Here is a 20,340-nt window from a genome sequence, read left to right as displayed (position 1 = left end):
GCTCCTCGAGAGAAGTTACACCGCCGATCTGGTTGCGATCGCTCTGGATTAGCAACCCTGCCGGTGACGCACACAGACCGCGATTCACACATGCGCAGACAGCTTTTGGACATCCCTACCCAGACGCACACATCCACCAGAAGGGCGAGGCACATACGGGTAACATGTGTTTCACATCTGCTTGTGTGTGGTTCTCTCGGACTGCGTGTGTTGAGCTTGGAAAACCACATGTGTTCCACATTTTCGATGCTCAGGAATGGTGTGAACTTGTCGGCGCTTTTTCCCAACACGAAGACGACAACCCGATAGGGAAAATAGCGCCATAAGCGAAACGGAGTGGAGTGGGGCACCAAAAATTAGCACGTACCTTTAAAACGTTGTTTGGATTGAAAAAAAGAAATCAATACGCGAGCTTGATAAGTTAATGCAGCTGCATTGTAGAATTGCATTTTAAAGTGGATTAATCTTCCAGGTAAGCCCAGTGTTTATTATTCTATTTTAAGCACCGGAATCTCCCTCGCTCTCCTATTTTCACGTTACTTTAATACGATCAATAAGTTCCGTTGATGTGACGAACCGATTGCGGATGCATGGTTTCTGTGTAGAGGTTCCCGCTTGGAGGTTGAGGCTGGCTGTTAGATGCGGGACTGATTTCTACGTACCACCGGCAGTACGCGCAGTGCTGCAGACACACGACGGACTGGTAGTTCTCTCGCTCGAGTCGAGAGTCCTTGTGAAAATGTTGTCTCCCTTCCCCTACCTCCGGGTGATCACGTGATCTGCGTGAGCTTGGACGAAGCGAAGAGCGGACTCGGCGTGTCAGTGTTTCCAACCAGACTAACGGTGTAATATTTGAACGTCGAAACTGATGGTTTCCTCGTATCGGTGTTAATATTCAAACAAATATTGCTGACTAAAAGTATATGTGTACGTTGACAAAAAAAAAAAATCAGTATTTGCTTGCTTGCCTAACTTAAACGATATATTAATAACAATGGTGCCGAGACGAAGCTACAACATTCTAGTTTCCTGCTGGGGCCTCCCCGATGGCGCAGTGGTAGCGTCGTCGCATTGTAATCAAGGGGTCCCGGGTTCGATACCCGGTGGAGGCACAAGTGGTTCGGATCCCACTTTAAACTGTAGGTCCAGTCCCGATTAGCCTTACTGTGCATAAAGTGGACTTAAAACAACAAATCAATCAATCGTTTCCTGCTATGAATGATTCTCTCGGTTTTCTCTCAAGCTGCGTCGTTCTCGGCCTCGGATGATACAGCTTGATATAGCCTCGAGTTCATATTGCCTATTGCATCCTCTGTCTCTATAATGAGAGATCACAGACTAGGGAACGTCATGCAGGACCACAACGAACGAGCAAGTGCGAAATAATCTAATGCATCTTATTTCTAGAGGGGAAGAGAAACACGTCCTCCCAGATGAATAAATGCAATGTCTAATGCATCTTTTTTTCGTTCTTTGACTCTTCTAAATACCGTAGGGGACGAATACAATTTCATGCAGACCGCATTGGACAAAGCCTTGCTTATAAGCATAAAAAAAATCGATAACCAATACACCCACCCAAAAAAATATGGTTATCCCCCTTGATTATCGGCTACCATTTTATAGACGCTACAATCTACGTTAAAACATTAGTGATCACATCACGGTTCTCTCTCCTATGGGTTGATCCTGTATTTTCCATAAAAAAAAACAAAAAAAAACCCGCCAAAATTACCATAAATTGGGTTCTTGTGAATAATTTGGAGGGGTGTTGGGTTGTGGATAAATCACCGCTCTTTCCATTTTTTAACACTTCTGTCCAAATGCTTAGAAAACATTACAGTTGATTGAATTATTCATTTTCTTTATTTTACTTCGCTTCTTGTGCCACATTTGGCTAATTTGCGAAGATGGGGATAAGTGATGGTATGATGAAATTGATGAATGGACACTCACAAACATCCATGCCCAGGCCAGGATTCGAACCCGGGACCCCTGGCGTCGTAGCGCAAGCAATGTGATAACAACTCCGCCACGGGGGCCGGCAACATTACAGTTGAGTTTCAACATTATTTGACTACATTTGAATGCTTTGCATGGTTGAGAATAAACTATCGCGACTGTATATCTTAAATATATGCGAATATTATGTTCATATTACAAGGTGGCAGATATATTATAAGGTATACCAAAGGGACAGACATAACGTGACGTGATATGATTGACTTTATCCTAGCGTGTATGTATCCATGCTTGAAGCTGAAACAAAGCAGGTTTACTATATGCCAAGACGTATGGCATCACATTCGGCACTCGAGCGCCGCGACGCTCTGCAACCAAATTCACTTCTGAGTAAGGATGGGTGCATACCCATCAGGATAAAACCGGTCCAACACTGTGGTGGGCTTCCAAAATTGTACCTTCCGTGTTAAAACGCGTGTCATTACATTTATTTTTTCTTGCTGAATTCCAATATACTTTTTCATATCATACAAGGATTATCTCATGGTTGTGAAATCTCCTACTGTTTACCAAAATGTGTAGGGAATCGAAATCGAGATGCTTTGATAACAATACGGCATATTTAATCACCAAGATTTTGTGGAGACTCAGAAGAAGAAAAAGTATAACTTGTTCTTATTTGAAATCGAACTTTGGGCATTCTAAACTTCAACATAAAGGGTCTACATTACATGTGGAATATAATTTCCTTGCATACCAAAAATAATTTTAAAAAATATGATCTTTTTTGCTCCCACTTTCGCATTTTCGAGATAATTCCATTCCAGGGTCACAATGGTAAGTTTTCCCCCATGCATTCCCTTGTGATATGAAGGGGGTGAGTCAGTTTGTGAAAATTCACCTATCCTTATATACATTGACTTCTCATTCCTGTAAACAGGATGGAAACTGTACTGACCCTGGCCAGTGCCTCCCCATAGAGGGTGGGGGCATGAATGACTAAATAATAATACCATATTTTTATATAGTCCTTTTGTTGTTGTTTCCGCATGCATTTTATTAATTCCTTATTGCTTTCCGTATGCTTATTTAAAAGAGGAGCTACAGCCGAAGGTTTCCACTTGTAAAGGAGCCTCCAATGTGGAAATATTTGTTTTAAAAATGGCCACAAAATGATGAAAAAAATATATATACATATTTGAAATTTGTAAATTCACAACTAACCACCTGACAAGTTATAATTGAAATTGATATGGGGGGGGGGGTCTCACGAGTGACGACGATGTGAATACCAGGCTTTCACATATATAAATCAGGGCCTGGTCACAACAATGATTCAATCTGGGAACATGGGTTTATATATTTTTAATACAAGGCCATAATGGTGCGCTGTGAAGCAAATAAACGTTATTTAAAACACGGCAACTTTTCAGTTGAGCCTATTTTCTTATTTCTTTTGAATACAATATTGTTTTCAACCATTCTCACTTTTTACATAGGGGGACGCAGAGTTATGTTAATGTGGGAGTGGATTGGGTATCATGTAGGGAAAGTGTAAAACACACACATATACAGGCACACAATATATACGTGTAGATACTTACCCTCACACATATATAAGGAAAATATAGGGATATAAGACACATATTTCATGGACATTATATGAGTTTGAGTTTTTGTTCTAACTTGACTTCTTGCACATAGGCTAATCGGGACTGGACCTACAGTTTACAGTGGGATCCGAACCATTATGTGCTTCCACTGGGTATCGAATCCGCGACCCTTTGATTATAAGGTGACGACGTTACCACTACGCCATCAGTGAGGCCAGGAAATTACATGAAGATGCATTGAGAATCCATGAAAGGGTGATACCATACACTTTCACACTGTACATATTTTAGTAGAAACAACACCAAAGTTTTCATAAATACATCCTTCTGGTGACCAGGGCCATTCGTGAAGAATGCGTGACTTCAGTTTTGATTTCACGTTTTCTCACATGAGCTGCTTGTTACAGGAATTACTGAAAATTTCTGATCAGTTTCTTAAAAATTCCATACATCATCGAGGCACTTACACCCAATTGAGCCAGTCAAAAAACCGTTATCGGAGGATTCTTTGCTCGTGGAAGTCAGATTTCAGCCACTAGTTTCAAAACATTCAAAACGATCTGAAAATCCTTGTTACACTGACCAAGATTAATAATGTTTCCATGGTCTCCGGGGGGGGGGGGGGGCATACTTTCCAACTCTTGCATACAGCATTCCTGTATTTCCACAAACACGAGTATTGTTTGGAGTCATTATTGTTATTTCAGTAAAGTAGTAATTGTGGAATGCAAAAACGATGCAAAATACAATCTTCGACATGATTACAGGCATTATGCAATTTTCGAATAAATTTCTTAATCTTCCCTCCATTTATAATTTATTTGTCGCGGACACGTCATCTAATCCTCTGTGACATAAGGATTAAAAGACTAAATCCACCAATATTACAAAATTCTGAAGCGAAAGCATTCGATTCTACCCTTCCGACTGTCTGAAGCAATATCACCAGTCGAAACGGATCTCTCCTCGTTTTCCCCTCTTTTCCTAGTCACCAACGAAGGCTTCGGACTGCCACTGAGAACAATGTTCCCTCAAAATAGAGAGCAAGGGAGAGAGAGAGAGAGGAGGCGGAGGTTCTCGGCCCACGATGAAGTAAACTTCATAACGCTTAGAGTAAACAAACTCGGCACTCGCTTTGAACCCGCATTCCAATGTTTGTTCTGTCCCCTGAACTTTTCCTGTTAACTCCTCTGGCGAATGCTGTACTTTTTTTTTATATATAAAAAAAGATCGGTTGGTGTAGCTCCACGAAAATACCGATAGCCACCCCACGCACGCTGCCATCTTCCTCAAACGGACTTTGCGAATAATACACAACAGTGAAAAATATAGTTCTAATACTCTCTAGTAGTGTATGTCCATCCACTATTTAAGAAGCATCGTCTGTACTAAATCATATTTATACAGTATGTTCATTACGATCCCTTCTGTGTTAGTTGTGACCATCGACGAAACTGCGCATGCGCCAACTCGACGAGTCCAGTAGTGGCAGAATAGGGGTGACGGCTGCCAGTGAAACGCAGACGAGAAGCGGATGCCGTGAAAATCGTTCGCCGTTGACGGTCTATTTAAGTTTGAAACCTAGTAACTTTGTCGTAGTATAAAGCTGACAATAACAAACAACCGAACGTATACAAACAAAATACTCATCCCGAGCCCGCGACGTAGTTCCGCCTGCATTCACTTTTGTTTTTAGATTCGTCCACTCAAGTCAGATATGTTTTCCGCGGTCGGGCAGTACTATCATCACTAAAATTTATTTATTTATTTATTTACTCAGAGTTTCAGATACAGTCTTATTTGGCTATTTTACACTGAAACATCATAAAGTAGAAACAAAAAATAACAAAAGATAAAAACAATAACAAGATGGGATAGATTTACATGTTCTTCGTCAGTAATATACAAAAATTACGTTCTGGAAGGAAAATATCTACATTCAGGGGAAGTTTGTTGTAGATTTCTGGGAGCCTGTAAAACAAGGAGCGTTGTAGAAGGGATAGCCTAGTGCTTGGGTTGTGGAAGAGTTGCAGGTTGCGCGTTAGCTTTTGGGGTACCCTAAGTGTGAATTCACTGATTAGGAGATCTGTTCTGATTTTGCCATTTATTATCTTGTATAAAAATTTCATGTCAGCTAGACACGACGAAAGGATGGAGTGTGAATATTCAGAGCAGCCATGGTGTCTGATTTGGATACATGTCGAAAGGAAGGTATTCTATGGCGAACAATTGCAAGAAAGAAACTGAGAACAGAATCTATTCTGGTGAGATTGGTTTTTGAGGCCATCGCCCAAATTGGGGAACAGTATTCGAGGATGGGCGAGATGAAAGATTTAAAGAATAAAGCAAGAGATGATGGGTTTTGAATTTCGCTAAATCTGTATAGAAGACCGAAAAGGCGCATGGCTTTTGGTTCTCTTTTCAACATCTTCCTGCAAGGGTTTAGGTGCAGGGTGGTAATTGAAAGGGAAGGGTATTCTTCCCTCTTTTTTGGCACTGGAGAGGAACTCTATATTAATGCTGAAAAATATAATATGTATATAACGCCGAATCTTAAAGAGTAGTTACTGAAATTTCTCCCCACTGTTTTTTTTCCTTCCAAATACTACGCTTCTTAGGTGCGATCGAGGCATGTAACCAAAATTCAAGCATTTCCTTTCTATCTCAAACGCTGGACTGAATGACATGTTTTTGTACACAAATGTTTCCATATAGTGGCATTATTCCACAAATCATTACGGAAGAACTGTTCGCTATTAATATCAATGTTTTTAGAGTAATATATTAATGCAGTACTTTGCTTACTGAGAGATTTCGGAAAGTTGCAATTTAAGCATATAGTATCTCTTGTTGTTTATCTTGTTTTTGCAAGTCCACAGGCGTAACTTGGGGCGGAAAACAAGGGAAGGCATTTATTACCCTAAAATTTAAGGTTTATTAAAATTTACAAGGACATTTTGTTAACCGCCTGGGACCTGAGATTCATGTTCTGCTTCCTCCCCTCAAATTTACTCTGCTGTGCAAATTCCTAAATATTAACTCTATTGTAAATATATTTTCTACATAATTTACTGTACACAACTCGCCTGACATGGGACTTCCTTATGCCCAGGGCCTAGATGAAGCGCTCCTGTTGTCCTGTCCCCTCCCGGACACTAAAAGTACCACAATTGAAAACAGTGTTACTCAGATATAGAAAATAATTCACCTTCGACCTCCCTACAAATATCACCCTGTATATAATTATCATTGGCTTTACATCATAGTAGTGCTGAATAATTGTTTCTTTTTTTCCTTCAATTTTAGGAAAGCAACTTCTCTTCCACACCAATGTTGAAGCATACAAAGCGAAAGCATTTAAAACAAGCTTAATGGCAGGAGATCAGAACCACCAAGCAACCTGGGGTCTTCGAGATTTTCTTGGATACTGGGATGCTCCAGTAGATGCATCCTCTTTGAGGAAAAGAGTAAGTTGTTGCTTCTACAAACTTCAGTATTCTGCATCTCCCAGTCCCTTCTTTTGAAGAAAAAATATATTTCTTTCTATATTTTTATGTCACATTGAGAAGCACTGAATAAAGTTTCTTAGCAAGTTACCTAATTTTTCAGAATTAAGATTACTAGCATTATTTATTTGTAAAGTTAAAGTTCACTCTATGCACAAACAGGCTATCACAGGCGAACATGTGAAGGACAAGGGGGAACGTTGCCTTCCCTAATATTTTCTTTAGAAATTTAGTGCATATATATATCTTAATTAACAATATTATACTATTTTAAAAAGAATGAAACTTTTTCAAACCGATGAAGTTCTGAGCAATGAGGGGCATTATTCTTATTTTGGGCCAACCATGTCTCATATGCAATTCAATAGTGGCAAACATATGTGCATTCAATTCACAAGTGTGTGTGTTGTGAAAGTTTTATTTTAGAAGAGCTATGAATTTTGTGTAGATTTGACTTTACTTGGAGTAAATAGGAATTCCATTTCCACATGAGAGGGTATGACATGTATATAATTATGTCTAAAATTACATTAAATGTTCACAGGAAAGGGATTTTGTGGGTCCAGACCCAACCTTGATATGAATCCCCCCCTAATTTGCATGCATCAATACAGAGTTCGTAAAACAGTGAGATGGAATACAGTTTATATTTCTCCAACTGAACTTGCATCAAGGCATCCCCTCCCGTGAGATGGAATACAGTTCTTATTCCCCAAATTCAAGGCATCCCCTCCCCCCAATCATCCCATCCCTATGCAGGCTATTTGGATAGACAGGAAGGCCACTCTAGGACCATGATAAAATTCAAGTGTAATTCCCAGTTTTCAAGTCGAACATTCCAAAAATTCAAGGGAACAAGCAAGTGTTTTCTCCATTTCAACCTTAAGTATTACCGCATCTCACAACCCACACACACAAATATATTAACAATGTGAAGGGTCTGTGTGATTCAATGTATCCAAAAATTCTAATTTAATTCAATTAAATGGTATATACATTTAAAATATTCCATTTAAGGTGTCATTTCACACGGTCAGACTCAAAATATATCTAAAAGCACGAGTCACAAAGGTTACAGGATATACAAATTTACGAAAAATTGTTGATTGCGTAAGAATTTCAAACTCAAATGTACCTAATCAACTTCAAGATTTCTTTATCTTCAGTCTGTCATATGTTCTGCAAAGGACACTAACAAATTAAAATAGTTGAGAGACTTCTGTGTTTTTTTTCCACGCAGCTTATTTTCCATTCTCGGCAAAAATAAAACCTAAACTGTGAAATAATTGCCACAGGGCATTTATAAATATGTACAAATTCAATGGGATTTTGATTAATAAAAGTTTCAATTTCTCACGTCTACGGAGAAAAATTCATGCAGAATTCCCGGAGCCAATAATTCACACATGATTCCTGGAATTCGTAGTACCCTGATAGAGTTTAAAGTGAGATCGTAACAACAAAAATGTATCCCTGTTGGAATTGGACCTAGGACACTTTGATTACAACAAAATAACATTAACTAGTACATTATTTGTAACATCACTATTTACTTGCCATCAAATAAAGTGTCTTGAATAAAGGAAGGAATGTTCCTTCCACAGAAAAAGATTAAAAATCATATTGTAAATGGTTTAAAATCAGGGTTTTACTGCTTTTAGCATATTGGAGATCAGCATGGTATTTGAAAATTTTATATATATACCCACTTTCTCCACAAAGTACCAACATTTAGGAACCATTAGGGGTGGAGGGGGAGATCCTCCTGATCTACCCATCACATATCATGCTGTGGAAGACATCAATTACTTTATTAAAACTCGCAATTGGTGTTTGGTTGATTGTGTATGCAATTGTGAGCTGGAAGTAATAAATTGAACAAGCTTTTGTTTAAGTCTACTTTGTGCAAAGGTGGAAAATACACTAAGAATTCAAACTATGGGTGTTTGTGAACTAGTTGTCAATACAGATACTGTGTATTATTACATGTGCATATTCGGTCTGTAATTTAATTCCTCTCATTCTCGTTATGTCTGTGCCAATGATTGTGTACAATGCTAGTATAATTTCCATAAAGTTACACTTCGAATAATGGTCACAGAACTACCCCTATAGTTTCAGATGTAGATCAGACTTGTGCAGATTAAAACAATACCTAATAGAAAATCCTTGGCATATATTAAAAGGAATCGGAAACCGCCAAGCTCAAATATAAATGGGTTCTTGTTATACCGGAAATTGAGTATTTTTTGTTACCCCCCCCCCCCAGATATGGCAGGAATTATACTGCTTTCAAGTAGTTAAAAACAAGAATTTTGTCAAATATGTCTGCTGTTTACACAGGATAACGGGATATGAAGATGACAAAGAATTTATAAATTTACATCCATCCCAAAGGTTCATGCTTTGCAGCAGTTCAGTTTTATAAAATTTCAACTTCCTTTGTGATGCATATCATAACATGGATAGAAGCAGGTGGAAAATGCTACTTTTGCTATTTTACAGTTCACTGGGTGAAACCCCACATTATCCACAGATCCATGCACCTTGTATTATTTCCTCTGTGTAAGTATTCTTTCTTTCTATAGCTATTATTTTCCACTTTTGGTGAACTGCAGAACATATATCGCATCTGCTGTAAGAGTCACCATTCACAGAGTAAGAGGCTACTCAAGACAGAACAGAATAACACTTCACACATCAAAATTTCCTCTATGATAATGGGCATTTCATTACTACATGATCAAAATTTGCTAAATTATACACTGCTGAAACCTTTTCATTTTTTTTTCAATGAGTACATGCACAAATTATGCAAAATTATTTTCCTGCTCCAAAGGTACGAAGGTCACATGATATGGCTGAAGACTTGAGTGAAATCCACAAACTTTCACATGAAGAACTTGTCCAAAGGGTTCAAACACTTACTGCACAACTTCAAAATGCAAGATCAGTTATCACGCAATTACAAGAGAGAAATATGGAATTACAGAAAGGTATGTTTAACTTCCTGTCATACTATATTTAATTTAAAGTAATAACAATTGTAAAAAAAAGGTTCATGGATTGGTAATATCACATTAGTAATTTTCATAGTGTTGGTCAGTGTTTGAGCATTATATTTGTTCAATGGTTGTCATTAGTGGTAGAATCACCAAGTTCATGCATCATACCATTAACTTTATTCATACCGTAATTCTTTCTTTTCGACTATCCTTTCTTTTCGACATGAAGTTTCACATATTGCACATTTATTCTAGTGTGCTAATGATATTTTGATAATTATTCTTGTGAGTTTTGTGGTAATACATTTCTCACTACTGTTTTAATGTTAGGCACATGCTTATGTAAAAAAGTAATCTATTTGTGTTTTCATGTAGGTGTGATTTCACAATCACAATAATTATATAGTTCTAGGGATTATTCTGAAAATCACAAAATACGAGTTATACACCATCTACGTAGGGAATGGGAGAAACATTTATTGATTGATTTTGTTTCTTTTACTTTGCTCTTCTGCCACTTTTCACTAACTGAGAAGAAAGATGAGGATGAGTGATGATATGATGAAGAGAGATACACAAAAAACACCCAAGCCCAGGCTGGGATTCAAACCCAGGACTCCTGGCATCATAGCATGGTGTGCAAACCACTCTGCCATGGAGGTCAGCAATTCTTAAATGATTGTCTATCACTATGATCAAATGTATGCATTACAACCATATGCAATTTTCACTCATGATGGCATGATGTATCTCACAACATGAGTTTTTATCATTAACTTACTTTGTATTAGGCGCATCCAGAAAGTAAGTTTCCTACTCGCCCACAGGTGGCAGGCCATGTGTATTGAAACCGGTTTTGCGCATGCGTGAGAGGCACATGCCCTGGCTAGTGAATGTCCCAGAAGGCACCTCCCGAAAGTCCTCAGTAGCGTCGCGGCAGCGATGAAACATGGTGGCTCTTATTCCATCTCCCGCCGCGTGCGAGGTTCGTTCAGTGATCAAGTTCTTGAACGCACAAAACATACAGCCGATCGAAATTCATCGTCAGCTGTGCCAGGTGTATGGGCCAGACGTCATGAGCAAGCAGATGGTGCGTCGTTGGTGCAGGATATTTATTGAAGGCCGGCAAAACGTGCATGACAACGAGCGCAGTGGGAGGCCATCAGCCGTTATGGACGAGCAGGTGCAGCAGCGCATATTGGAGGATCGTCGCCTCACGATCACGGAACTCAGCAGCCATTTCCCGCAGATTTCTCGGTCATTGTTGCACGACATTGTTGCCAAATGCTTCTTGTTCTGGAAATTGTGTGCCCGGTGAGTGCCGAAACACGTGACTCCCGAACACAAAGGAAAATGCATGGGCACGGCACTGACATTTCTGCAGCGTTACCATGATGATGACGATTTTCTCAATCGGATCATCACAGGGGATGAAACGTGGGTTGCATACAGCACCCCAGAAAGCAAGCAGCAGTCCATGGTCCATGCATTGGCGTCACATTGGAGCTCCATGCAGGACGAAGTTCAAACAGACTGTGTCAATGCGAAAAGTGATGTGCACGGTGTTCTGGGACAGACAAGGCATTCTGCTCATCGAGTTTCTGCCCAGAGGTGAGACTGTGAACGCTAACCGTTACTGTGAAACACTGGGGACATTGAACCGACGAGGTAAGCTCAGTGCCAGGGTGATCTTGCTGCATGACAAAGCGAAGCCGCATATGGCTAGGCGCACGGCAGCCCTTCTGGACAGGTTCGGTTGGGAGGTTTTCGATCATCCATCGTACAGCCCGGATCTCGCTCCCAGTGATTACCACCTGTTCTTGCACCTGAAAAAGTTTCTGTCTGGTAAACATTTTCACAGCGACGAAGAGGTTCAGATGGCTGTCACACAGTGGTTCGGCACCCAGGTGGTGGACTTCTACGACGCAGGTATACAGAAGTTGGTCCCACGCTATGACAAGTGCCTGAATTCCGGCGGGAATTATGTTGAAAGTAACTGGACAAGTGCTGTATCTGTGGCAATAAACCATTGAATGAAATAAGGTGTACTTTTTGTGCACGACCTCAGGGAAACTTACTTTCTGGATGCCCCTAATATGTCATGATATAGATCTTATTACAAAATTTTTCACATTCACAAACATAAGTAAATGCAGTGTAGTTGGACTGCTACAAAATCAATTTCAAATAAACTCTGAATACAAGCAATGAAATAAGGTACGAGTATAGAACAAAAACAGGAAATTAAGTCACTAACAAAGCAGTCATAATAAACATATTCAAAACGTTATACATAACTATTTCTTTAATTATACAGGACTGGGAGAAAGACTGACAAGGACGGTGGAGGACACAGTAAGAAGAAGCCTCGCTGATCTCGGGAGGTTAGTACATCTCTGAACAATTGTTCAGATTGCATTTATATGTGGTACAATTGCAACGTGAGTAATAAAGAAAGGGTTTAGTTTCCTCAACCCATATCCAGTTAAGACTTTTCAATCTGACAATGGCTATACTGTCATGAAAATGGTTCCTAAAATGTACAACAAGTCAAGAACTATAAAAACCTGAACCTCCATTGGAAGTGTTCTTTCACTGCTTCTACTTGCTTAGCATTTCAATTCTTGACAATATAACTCTTCTTGTGTACATGTGCACATGTGTGTGTGTGTTATATTAGATTTTATGCATGGTACAGTCGTATCTCGAAATATGCACAAAACATGCACAACCTTTACATTTTGAGGCACACCTGATAAGAAAAAGCTCAAAGAATCAATAATATGTATCTAGAAAAAAATATATAGTAATTACAACAAGCAATCAGATGTTGCAAACAGTGGCGTAGCTTGGAATCGCTTCAAAATATTCGGAGGGAACATACATTTTAATATAAGACGTAATACCCCTGCATTGCGCTACAGGTTCCAAATAACTGTCTAACTCAATGATTGCTCACACAGGATCTAACAACCTGAATTTTTGTTGTTACATCTTGAGTGTTGTTGAGGATATTGAGATGATGTGCTAGCAATCCCCCCTTCCACATCTAAACTCGTTAACTTTAATAATAAGTAATAATAATAATAATAAGGAATATTGATAGTTGAATCAAGCTTGTTGATAGTTGTTTTTTGTTGTGTAGATGGTTTCTAATGGCACAAGTTCTACTGTGCTGGTGTGAGATCTCTGTCCACCTTGAAGTTGTTACTCATTAGGGCAAGAAACATAGTGATAAAGATATCAAAAAAGGAAGTGATATTTAGGCCTAAAGATATCCTTTTAATTTTGACTCTGAATGTTAATGATTGTAAGTTGTTTTCTTTTTTAAGATTTTTCGAATACACTATTTTTCTTTGTATTTGAATTACATCAAATTTAACTTACAATTTGACACACAAAAGCTGTATTATGTAGAAATTTTAGTGAAAATTGCAGGCTTGACCAGGAATCGAGTTCAAGTCCTGTCCGATTCTGCATTTTATTGCTAAAATTTCTGCATCAAATTCACATAATTTGTCATCATATTATTTTAGGAAAAGTATGAAAATAATCAGGTTTATGTTTGCATTTCTTTACAAATATAAAGTAATAAACATAAAAATAACTTTGGTTAGAAAATCTAATATATGAGTTATATCCCATGACAACTATAATCATGAGTGATCCATGGTTAATAGGAAGAGCTAAATTAAGCTTGCATGTTTTTATATCAGTCTGTACATCTATATTGAATACCCAAACAAGTAGTACATTATGTACACCTTTTAAAGCATTCTAGTACTCACAGTGCATATTATAAATACTTTTTGACATAAGATTTGCCTTACATCATTTAAATCTTTCTTTAAGTAGCAAGATATTTGAAAGAAGGCACTTAACTTGTACAAAGTGAGGTTTCTGACCATATACTGTTAAGTAATAAAAGGCAGAAAAAATATTCATTTTCAAAATAGTTAATTCCTAATAGTGAAAATATTTGAAACCTTAATTGATGACTTTAAAAAAACCTTGTTTAAAATAATTTGGATTCAAAAACATTACTTATTATGAGCTCCCATGTTAACAAATGGTTAGCACATTTTCATTTTAGTGAGAGGTCCAACGTTTGATCCTAAGTGGGAAATAAAAATTTTGCTGTTCAATCACCATCATGAGGTCAATTTTGCAGCTACTTGTTAAATATGTAGCGGACTAGATCTAGAAAGCCAGGCAACAGTGGCAACGGCAAAAAGATTTAATGCACCCAACAATAAACTGCTTGGAACACTTTGGTTATCAATGTACTGTTTTGTTCTGGTGTAAAACTTTTGTTATGAAGTACCCTTAATATCTTTTGCTACATACGTGAAAAATGCTTTGTTACAGAACAGAAAACAGAAATGCAGACTGATGCTTTGTGTAACCGATTATATTCATTTGCAGGTGCCAATCTACAAGAAGTTACTACAGTGCAACAGACATGTCACTGGTATCATCTGCAGGGCAAGGACAAGAAGCAGGTTCCTTGGGTCAACAAGGTACAAGTTCAGAATTCTTCCCTGCAGCACAATTTGGTGCAAGTGGAGCTCATGGTTCTTCACACTTTCACGTGCCTAGTACAGTGTGTGCAGCTCAACTGGCGCATGCTGATGAAGGGGTGAGTGAAAATGCTAGTTCACCGCAAACAACACCTACTTTGAGATAGGAATGCTTTCCATACTCCAACCACAAGTCAATATAACAGGCATTCATGAAATATACCAATCTTTAGATAGCAAGCATGTAACATGTAACTGCAAGCAACATTATGAGGCAATCACATAAATAGCTTCTAACACCATGTACTTAACATGACATGTTTGTCTTACATGTCAAAGAATAAGAACACAGAAGAAAACACAGCACACTTAAATTATGAGACATGTAAAGCAAGGGAAAATTGGAACTTCTAGGCTCTCTTAGTAATTGTGATTTTACAACTTAAGCAGTATAATTTTCAAAACAAATATGTAGGTTTATCTTTGTTAAGAAAACATAGTTATTAAAAAGCTCAAAAATAGCAATAGACAATAGTTTTTTCTTCAGTCTGTAACACTTGGAGAGGAAAATAACTGATTTTCACTCTAAGGTTGATGCTCTTCGTGAATTCTATTTCTACCAGTCATGATGCTCTAGTGCATGTGTGTGTGTGTGTGTGTGTGTTATATCTTCTCCCACATAAGATCCAGAAAAATACAAATACAACTGCTTGCAGAATGCTTCCTTTAAAAAATAAAATCCAGTCAAGAATAGGAAATTAATGGGATAGTCCATATCATCTCCCCAATAATTTCTGTGATACTTGACATTTATCTATATCAGAGATAAATCACTGAGAACACATGAAACGCAGCTCCCCACATGCGATAACTTTTAGGCCAAGCTATGTCAAATTATTTGTATATTTTCACCACATTTGAAATATAACTTCTTTTAAAAACATTTTGTGGCTCTTTTCAAAGCAAATTGCCTCCAGTGGAGGCCCCTTTGTACATGAAGACCCACTTTTCCTCCATCTTCATCAATTCTCCATTCATGCACAGATGCGTACAAATTTCAACGTAATTAGTTCTGAAGCTTGTAAAATAAAACATATCTATATAATGAAGGCATATTTCTGGAATAAAATATAACCTTGAAATAATAAATGTTAAGAAACAAAACATCCTGAGTTTGATATTAAGTTGTATAACACTTTGAGCAATCAAATTAACAATTTCAACACATAAGTTTCCCAGTTTGAGTCCTGGCTGGTATGGATGTTCCTCTGTCAGTGTCACTTGATAATTTCACTTAATCACCATTCATCATCATCATCGTGATTTGCCAAAAGTGGTGGAAAAGTGATGCAAAGTAAAGAAAATACAAATAAAAAATACAGCTATAAGTAGACAAATGTCCATTAGTATTCAACAGAGAGACAACTCAATATATATTCATGAAATTTACATTTTTTTTAAAAAAAATATTCAACAGAGTTCTGACAGGAAACAACCATGGCAATAGCATTTTGTAAAAGCGGAAGACTTGTCAATGAAAAAATTTCATTTGTTGAAAATGAGTAATATTTTTATCCATTATTTTCTCTCTCTCTCTCTCAATGCTCCAAGTAACTCACAGATGTAAATAAAGCATCTTTGTTGAAATAATTAAAAATGGGTTAAAACTTATATGGAGCTTTGCAAGAAACTAATAATTAACAATGTCAACTTTGGCAGAAATTATATCAGACTCAATTTATTACAGGAACTAAAATTTTTTGTGTTTTGACTCAGCATTTCATTGGATCTAGTATCATTATGGCAATCTACTTTAAAGACAAAGCACATTGTTGTTTAGAAAACCAGGGCAACCATAGTGATATGAGTTGATGCACTGATTACGTATCACCCATGAAAACCTATGTGGTTAGCCTTGCCTTCTAAAGTTCTTGTGTAAGATATTATGTTCAGCAACCTAAAATAAACACATTAAATTGAACCCCGTACTAATGAATCCTACAATTTAGAGAAATGATCAATAAACACAGAATATTTTTTGTTAATATCAAATTCATTAAAGTTTTCTTGCAGTGTTTAAGATGCACCAACGAACAAAATAATAAATTATAAACATAAACTGTATGTTAATGATGTATTGCAATATATATCTACTCTTTACAATAATATAAAATTGGAATTGTCCATATTCCAGCCAACTCTGAGTGATTACCTGACCGATGATGAAATTCGCTATGTCAATGAGGCTACCACATACACTCGTCTAATATGCCACTTAATGGCAGCGTTATTTACGCGTGATGAGATGGCAACGTCATCAGTCACTGGAAAAACTACTAAAGGAGTCACAACACAACAGCTTGACCCACAGAGAACATCTCTAGTCATACGTAAGTACAGATCTACGTATGAGGTAGATATGTATGTGTATCTAAATCATTCAGTCAATCATACAAGAGCATTGAGAGAGGGGAATAAAATATTTTTGCCAGAATTAATAACTTGAAGCATAGCGCAATTCCATGCATATAAAGAAAATATGTATCTCATTGCAATGTTGCAATTTTATAACATATATAGACACCTGGATATTAGCTGTCCATAGCATTAAATAACACACACACACATCAGTGGCGTATTCTGAAAATTTGACCTGGTTTACCGCAACAATTCTTATTTATTGTACATATTTATTATATATTAATTACATATAATAGAAATAAAACGCCGATGAAGGCATGTAAATAAGACAAAAACAGAAGTCCGACAACTTCAAATTTTGTGGCAATTTCTATACGGTAAACCAGATAACATGGGAGAATACGCCACTGACACACATGCACACCTTGAGGATAAGTTTATTACAAGTGGTTTGTACATAAAATCACATTAAATATATCAAAACTAGAATTGTGAGGCTTGTAACTGGTAAGCTAAATCATCCAATTAAAGTGGTAGTTCTAAAAATTATTAAGTGAACAAATGTGCTAACAGTATTATGTTAACATAATGATCAAGTGTGTATTACTCACTATCAAATAAAAAAGAGTAAATACCTAAATAGTATCAAAAATTCACAACCTACGTGAGTGAGTATAAATTTATCCAAACTACGTTTCGGAGGTCAATACTTCCTCCTTCTTCAGGTTGAAGGCTAGGGTAAAAAAACACGTATAAGAATCCTCCACTCTGACAAAGTAAAAGTTCCTGTGTTCCTAAAAAGCCCATATTAAAATACTGAAAGGTTAAAAGCAGGTCCACTGCAGTGGCTCAGGAATCCAATCCAGCTGTGAGGATAAGCGTGTGGGAAACAGTCTCCGTACACACAGTTGAAGGTTACCTCACCTCCATGGGACTGATTCCCCTCAACTCTCATTTCACCAATCCAATGAAAATTCACGTTCTTCCACCGCTACCCTAGCCTTCAACCTATATCCCTATATAACACTTTTTACGTGACACCATGGCTGGTGTCTAGATATTCATGTGGACCTGAAGAAGGAGGAAGTATTGACCTCTGAAACGTAGTTTGGATAAATTTATACTCACTCACGTAAGTTGTGAATTGTTGATACTATTTAGGTATTTACTCTTTTATCAGTATTATTTTGCTTTGGCATAGCAAACTTGCAGTTACCTTGAACTAAATTTAATTGCTCCTTTAAATATTAAGCATACGCTAAATTTAAATTTTGCATGAAGATAAATCAAATTGAGTATTGATGAACTTTACCAAGTTTATTTCCCTTCCCCCCCCCTCGTTCTCTCTCACACGAACATGCATAAACTTAAGTTAACAAAACTGCATAATGGGTAGTTACAGCATCAAATTTCCAAATGAAATATTTTTATTATTGTATTTCTGTTTATAATTCAGAGTTTGTAGCCCAGAACTGCAGGTTTTTTTGTTTGTTTTTTAAGGAAAAAGAAGTGACACGTTTTTTGCATCACATGCAAGCAATAGCAAAATATTGCAAGTCATAAATCTACGTGCTTTCTATAATCAATTGTAGTAATTTGTTCCTGCATATGTTTCTGAAAAACATTCTGAACTTTTTCTTCTATTCTTCTAACATGAATAGTGTATTCACTAAAAAATTACTTAATAATTATGACATGCAACTGAAATTGTTATTTCAGGGCACACCCAGCAGAGATTCCCTGGCACAAGTATCCTCCAAATCAGAGCCAAGATGGCGCAAAAATGCAAAGACTGTCGTACAACAATGAGAAAAAAAGCACAATTATCGCAAATAAAGGACATTGAAGACAATAAGACTTCCCTTTTACATCATTTGGTTGCAGAGACTAAATCTGCTGGTGACCTTGGCAGAGCACCCAGCGAGTTAGGGCAAGCACCCAGTGATTTGGACATGTGTGATAATGTGCAAAGCATTTCTGCTTGTAAATAACAGTGCACCATGCTAGTTGTATATTTGCATAGTATGTTACGTATGTTTTAAAAAATGTAAATGTATACTGTTAAAATATCTGTTTTTACATCAAGAGAATGTAGTATGATTTGAAGAGCATGCCATCTATTATATCTGGGTTTGAAATGATCTAATTGCACTTGCATGAAGGTGGGCTACCAACATTTTACTTGTGAGAGTCCTTCCTGTTTTTTGGTCTGGAATAAATCGAACAACCCCCTATGACAAACAGTTCTCATTTGGTGTTTTTTGTAAATTCCACCATATTTGAAAAGTTGATATCTTTAAAAACAAAGATCCTCCAACTAACCTTCAATATTTACCTAGTCATATCATAAATACTGACACAACTATGAAAGTGAATTATGACGAAAGTGTTAAAGATACTTTAATGTCCTGATTGTATAGGTTACTTACAGGTCTAACGAACACATAACACCAATCATTTTTCAAAATGGCCGCCTTTGGCCTTCACACAGGCCTGAAGTCTCTGCGGCCACTCATCTACAGCATTACGCACTGTCTCCGTAGGGAAAGTCGCCACTGCCTTCACCAGGGACCGTTTCAGACTGTCAATATTGGCATGCCTCCTCGTACAGACCATGCCCTCAAGCACTGACCACAATTTGTAGTCTAACGGGTTGAGGTCAGGGCTGCTAGCAGGCCAATCAGCTGGAGCAATGAAGTCCGGGACATTGCTCTTGAGCCACTCCTGGGTAGAGTGTGCCTTATGGGCTGGTGCGGAATCCTGTTGGAAGGTCCAATGTTGGTTCCTGAACAAAGTGTCACTCAAAGGCTTCACAACAGAGTTCAACACAGTATTTTCGTACACTCTGGCTGACGTTTTCACCCCTTTTTCACAAAAATGCAGCTTGGTGGTGCCATCATACGCCACGCCCCACCAAACCATGACTGAGGCTGGATGATGACCCCTCTGGATCTTCGGGGCTTTCTCCCGAGCTTCGTGGGATGTTGACGCATACACCTGGTCATTTTGGCGATTGAAAGTTTCCTCAATGTTGAATATCTTTTCATCTGTGAAAATAATTTTCCTGTGGCCATTGTTGGCGTAACGCTGTAGGAGGCGTTTTGCTTTTATCACCCTCTGCTCTTTCAGACGTGCATTGAGGAAGTGACCTGTACTTCGCCGGTAAGCCTTCAACCCCAAGTCACTTCTTAACACACGAGACACTGACATTTGGGGAATGTTCAGCTCACGAGCAAGCACTGCCTGCTTTCATACAGGATTTCTCCGAATACGGGCTGCCACTGCTTGCACTAACTTTTTGGTTCGTACGCTG

At 37.9% G+C, this 20,340-nt stretch overlaps 2 protein-coding genes across 15 annotated transcripts in view; one reads left to right on the top strand and one right to left on the bottom strand.

Moving 5' to 3' along the window:
- rg (A kinase anchor protein rugose) overlaps nucleotides 1–20,340 on the bottom strand; it is a 1,179,223-nt gene that overhangs the window by 563,761 nt on the left and 595,122 nt on the right. For 10 of the 13 annotated variants that reach the window (XM_083144766.1, XM_083144776.1, XM_083109897.1 and 7 more), the window contains exon 3: nucleotides 6,662–6,730. The exons of the other annotated variants lie outside the window; for them this stretch is intronic. In XM_083144766.1, coding sequence (XP_083000892.1) covers nucleotides 6,662–6,730 — 69 coding nt within the window. The remainder of the gene's footprint in view (nucleotides 1–6,661; nucleotides 6,731–20,340) is intronic. 13 annotated transcript variants of the gene reach the window in all.
- On the top strand, nucleotides 149–19,340 carry LOC145977708 (uncharacterized). Of its 2 annotated transcripts, XM_083109937.1 has the most exons (7): nucleotides 149–472; nucleotides 6,882–7,042; nucleotides 9,921–10,077; nucleotides 12,404–12,470; nucleotides 14,512–14,725; nucleotides 16,801–16,996; nucleotides 18,747–19,340. In XM_083109937.1, exons 2-7 carry the CDS (start codon nucleotides 6,947–6,949, stop codon nucleotides 19,016–19,018), a joined length of 1,002 nt encoding a protein of 333 aa, XP_082966063.1. In that variant the 5' UTR covers nucleotides 149–472; nucleotides 6,882–6,946; the 3' UTR covers nucleotides 19,019–19,340. The 2 variants fall into 2 exon arrangements, with proteins under 2 accessions (XP_082966063.1, XP_082966072.1); XM_083109946.1 differs by lacking the exon at nucleotides 16,801–16,996 and having other exon boundaries at nucleotides 18,747–18,952.

Source organism: Lepisma saccharinum, chromosome 1, assembly GCF_977018435.1.
Source record: "Lepisma saccharinum chromosome 1, izLepSacc3.1, whole genome shotgun sequence".
Taxonomy (NCBI): Eukaryota; Metazoa; Arthropoda; class Insecta; order Zygentoma; family Lepismatidae; genus Lepisma; species Lepisma saccharinum.
This window is presented reverse-complemented; position numbering and strand designations above follow the sequence as displayed.

Coding starts and splice junctions, on each gene's coding strand:
- LOC145977708 (XM_083109937.1), top strand. CDS start 6,947: ATGGCAGGAGATCAGAACCACCAAGCAACCTGGGGTCTTCGAGATTTT. Junction 12,471..14,511: donor AGCCTCGCTGATCTCGGGAG/GTTAGTACATCT, acceptor ATTCATTTGCAG/GTGCCAATCTACAAGAAGTT. Junction 16,997..18,746: donor GAGAACATCTCTAGTCATAC/GTAAGTACAGAT, acceptor TTGTTATTTCAG/GGCACACCCAGCAGAGATTC.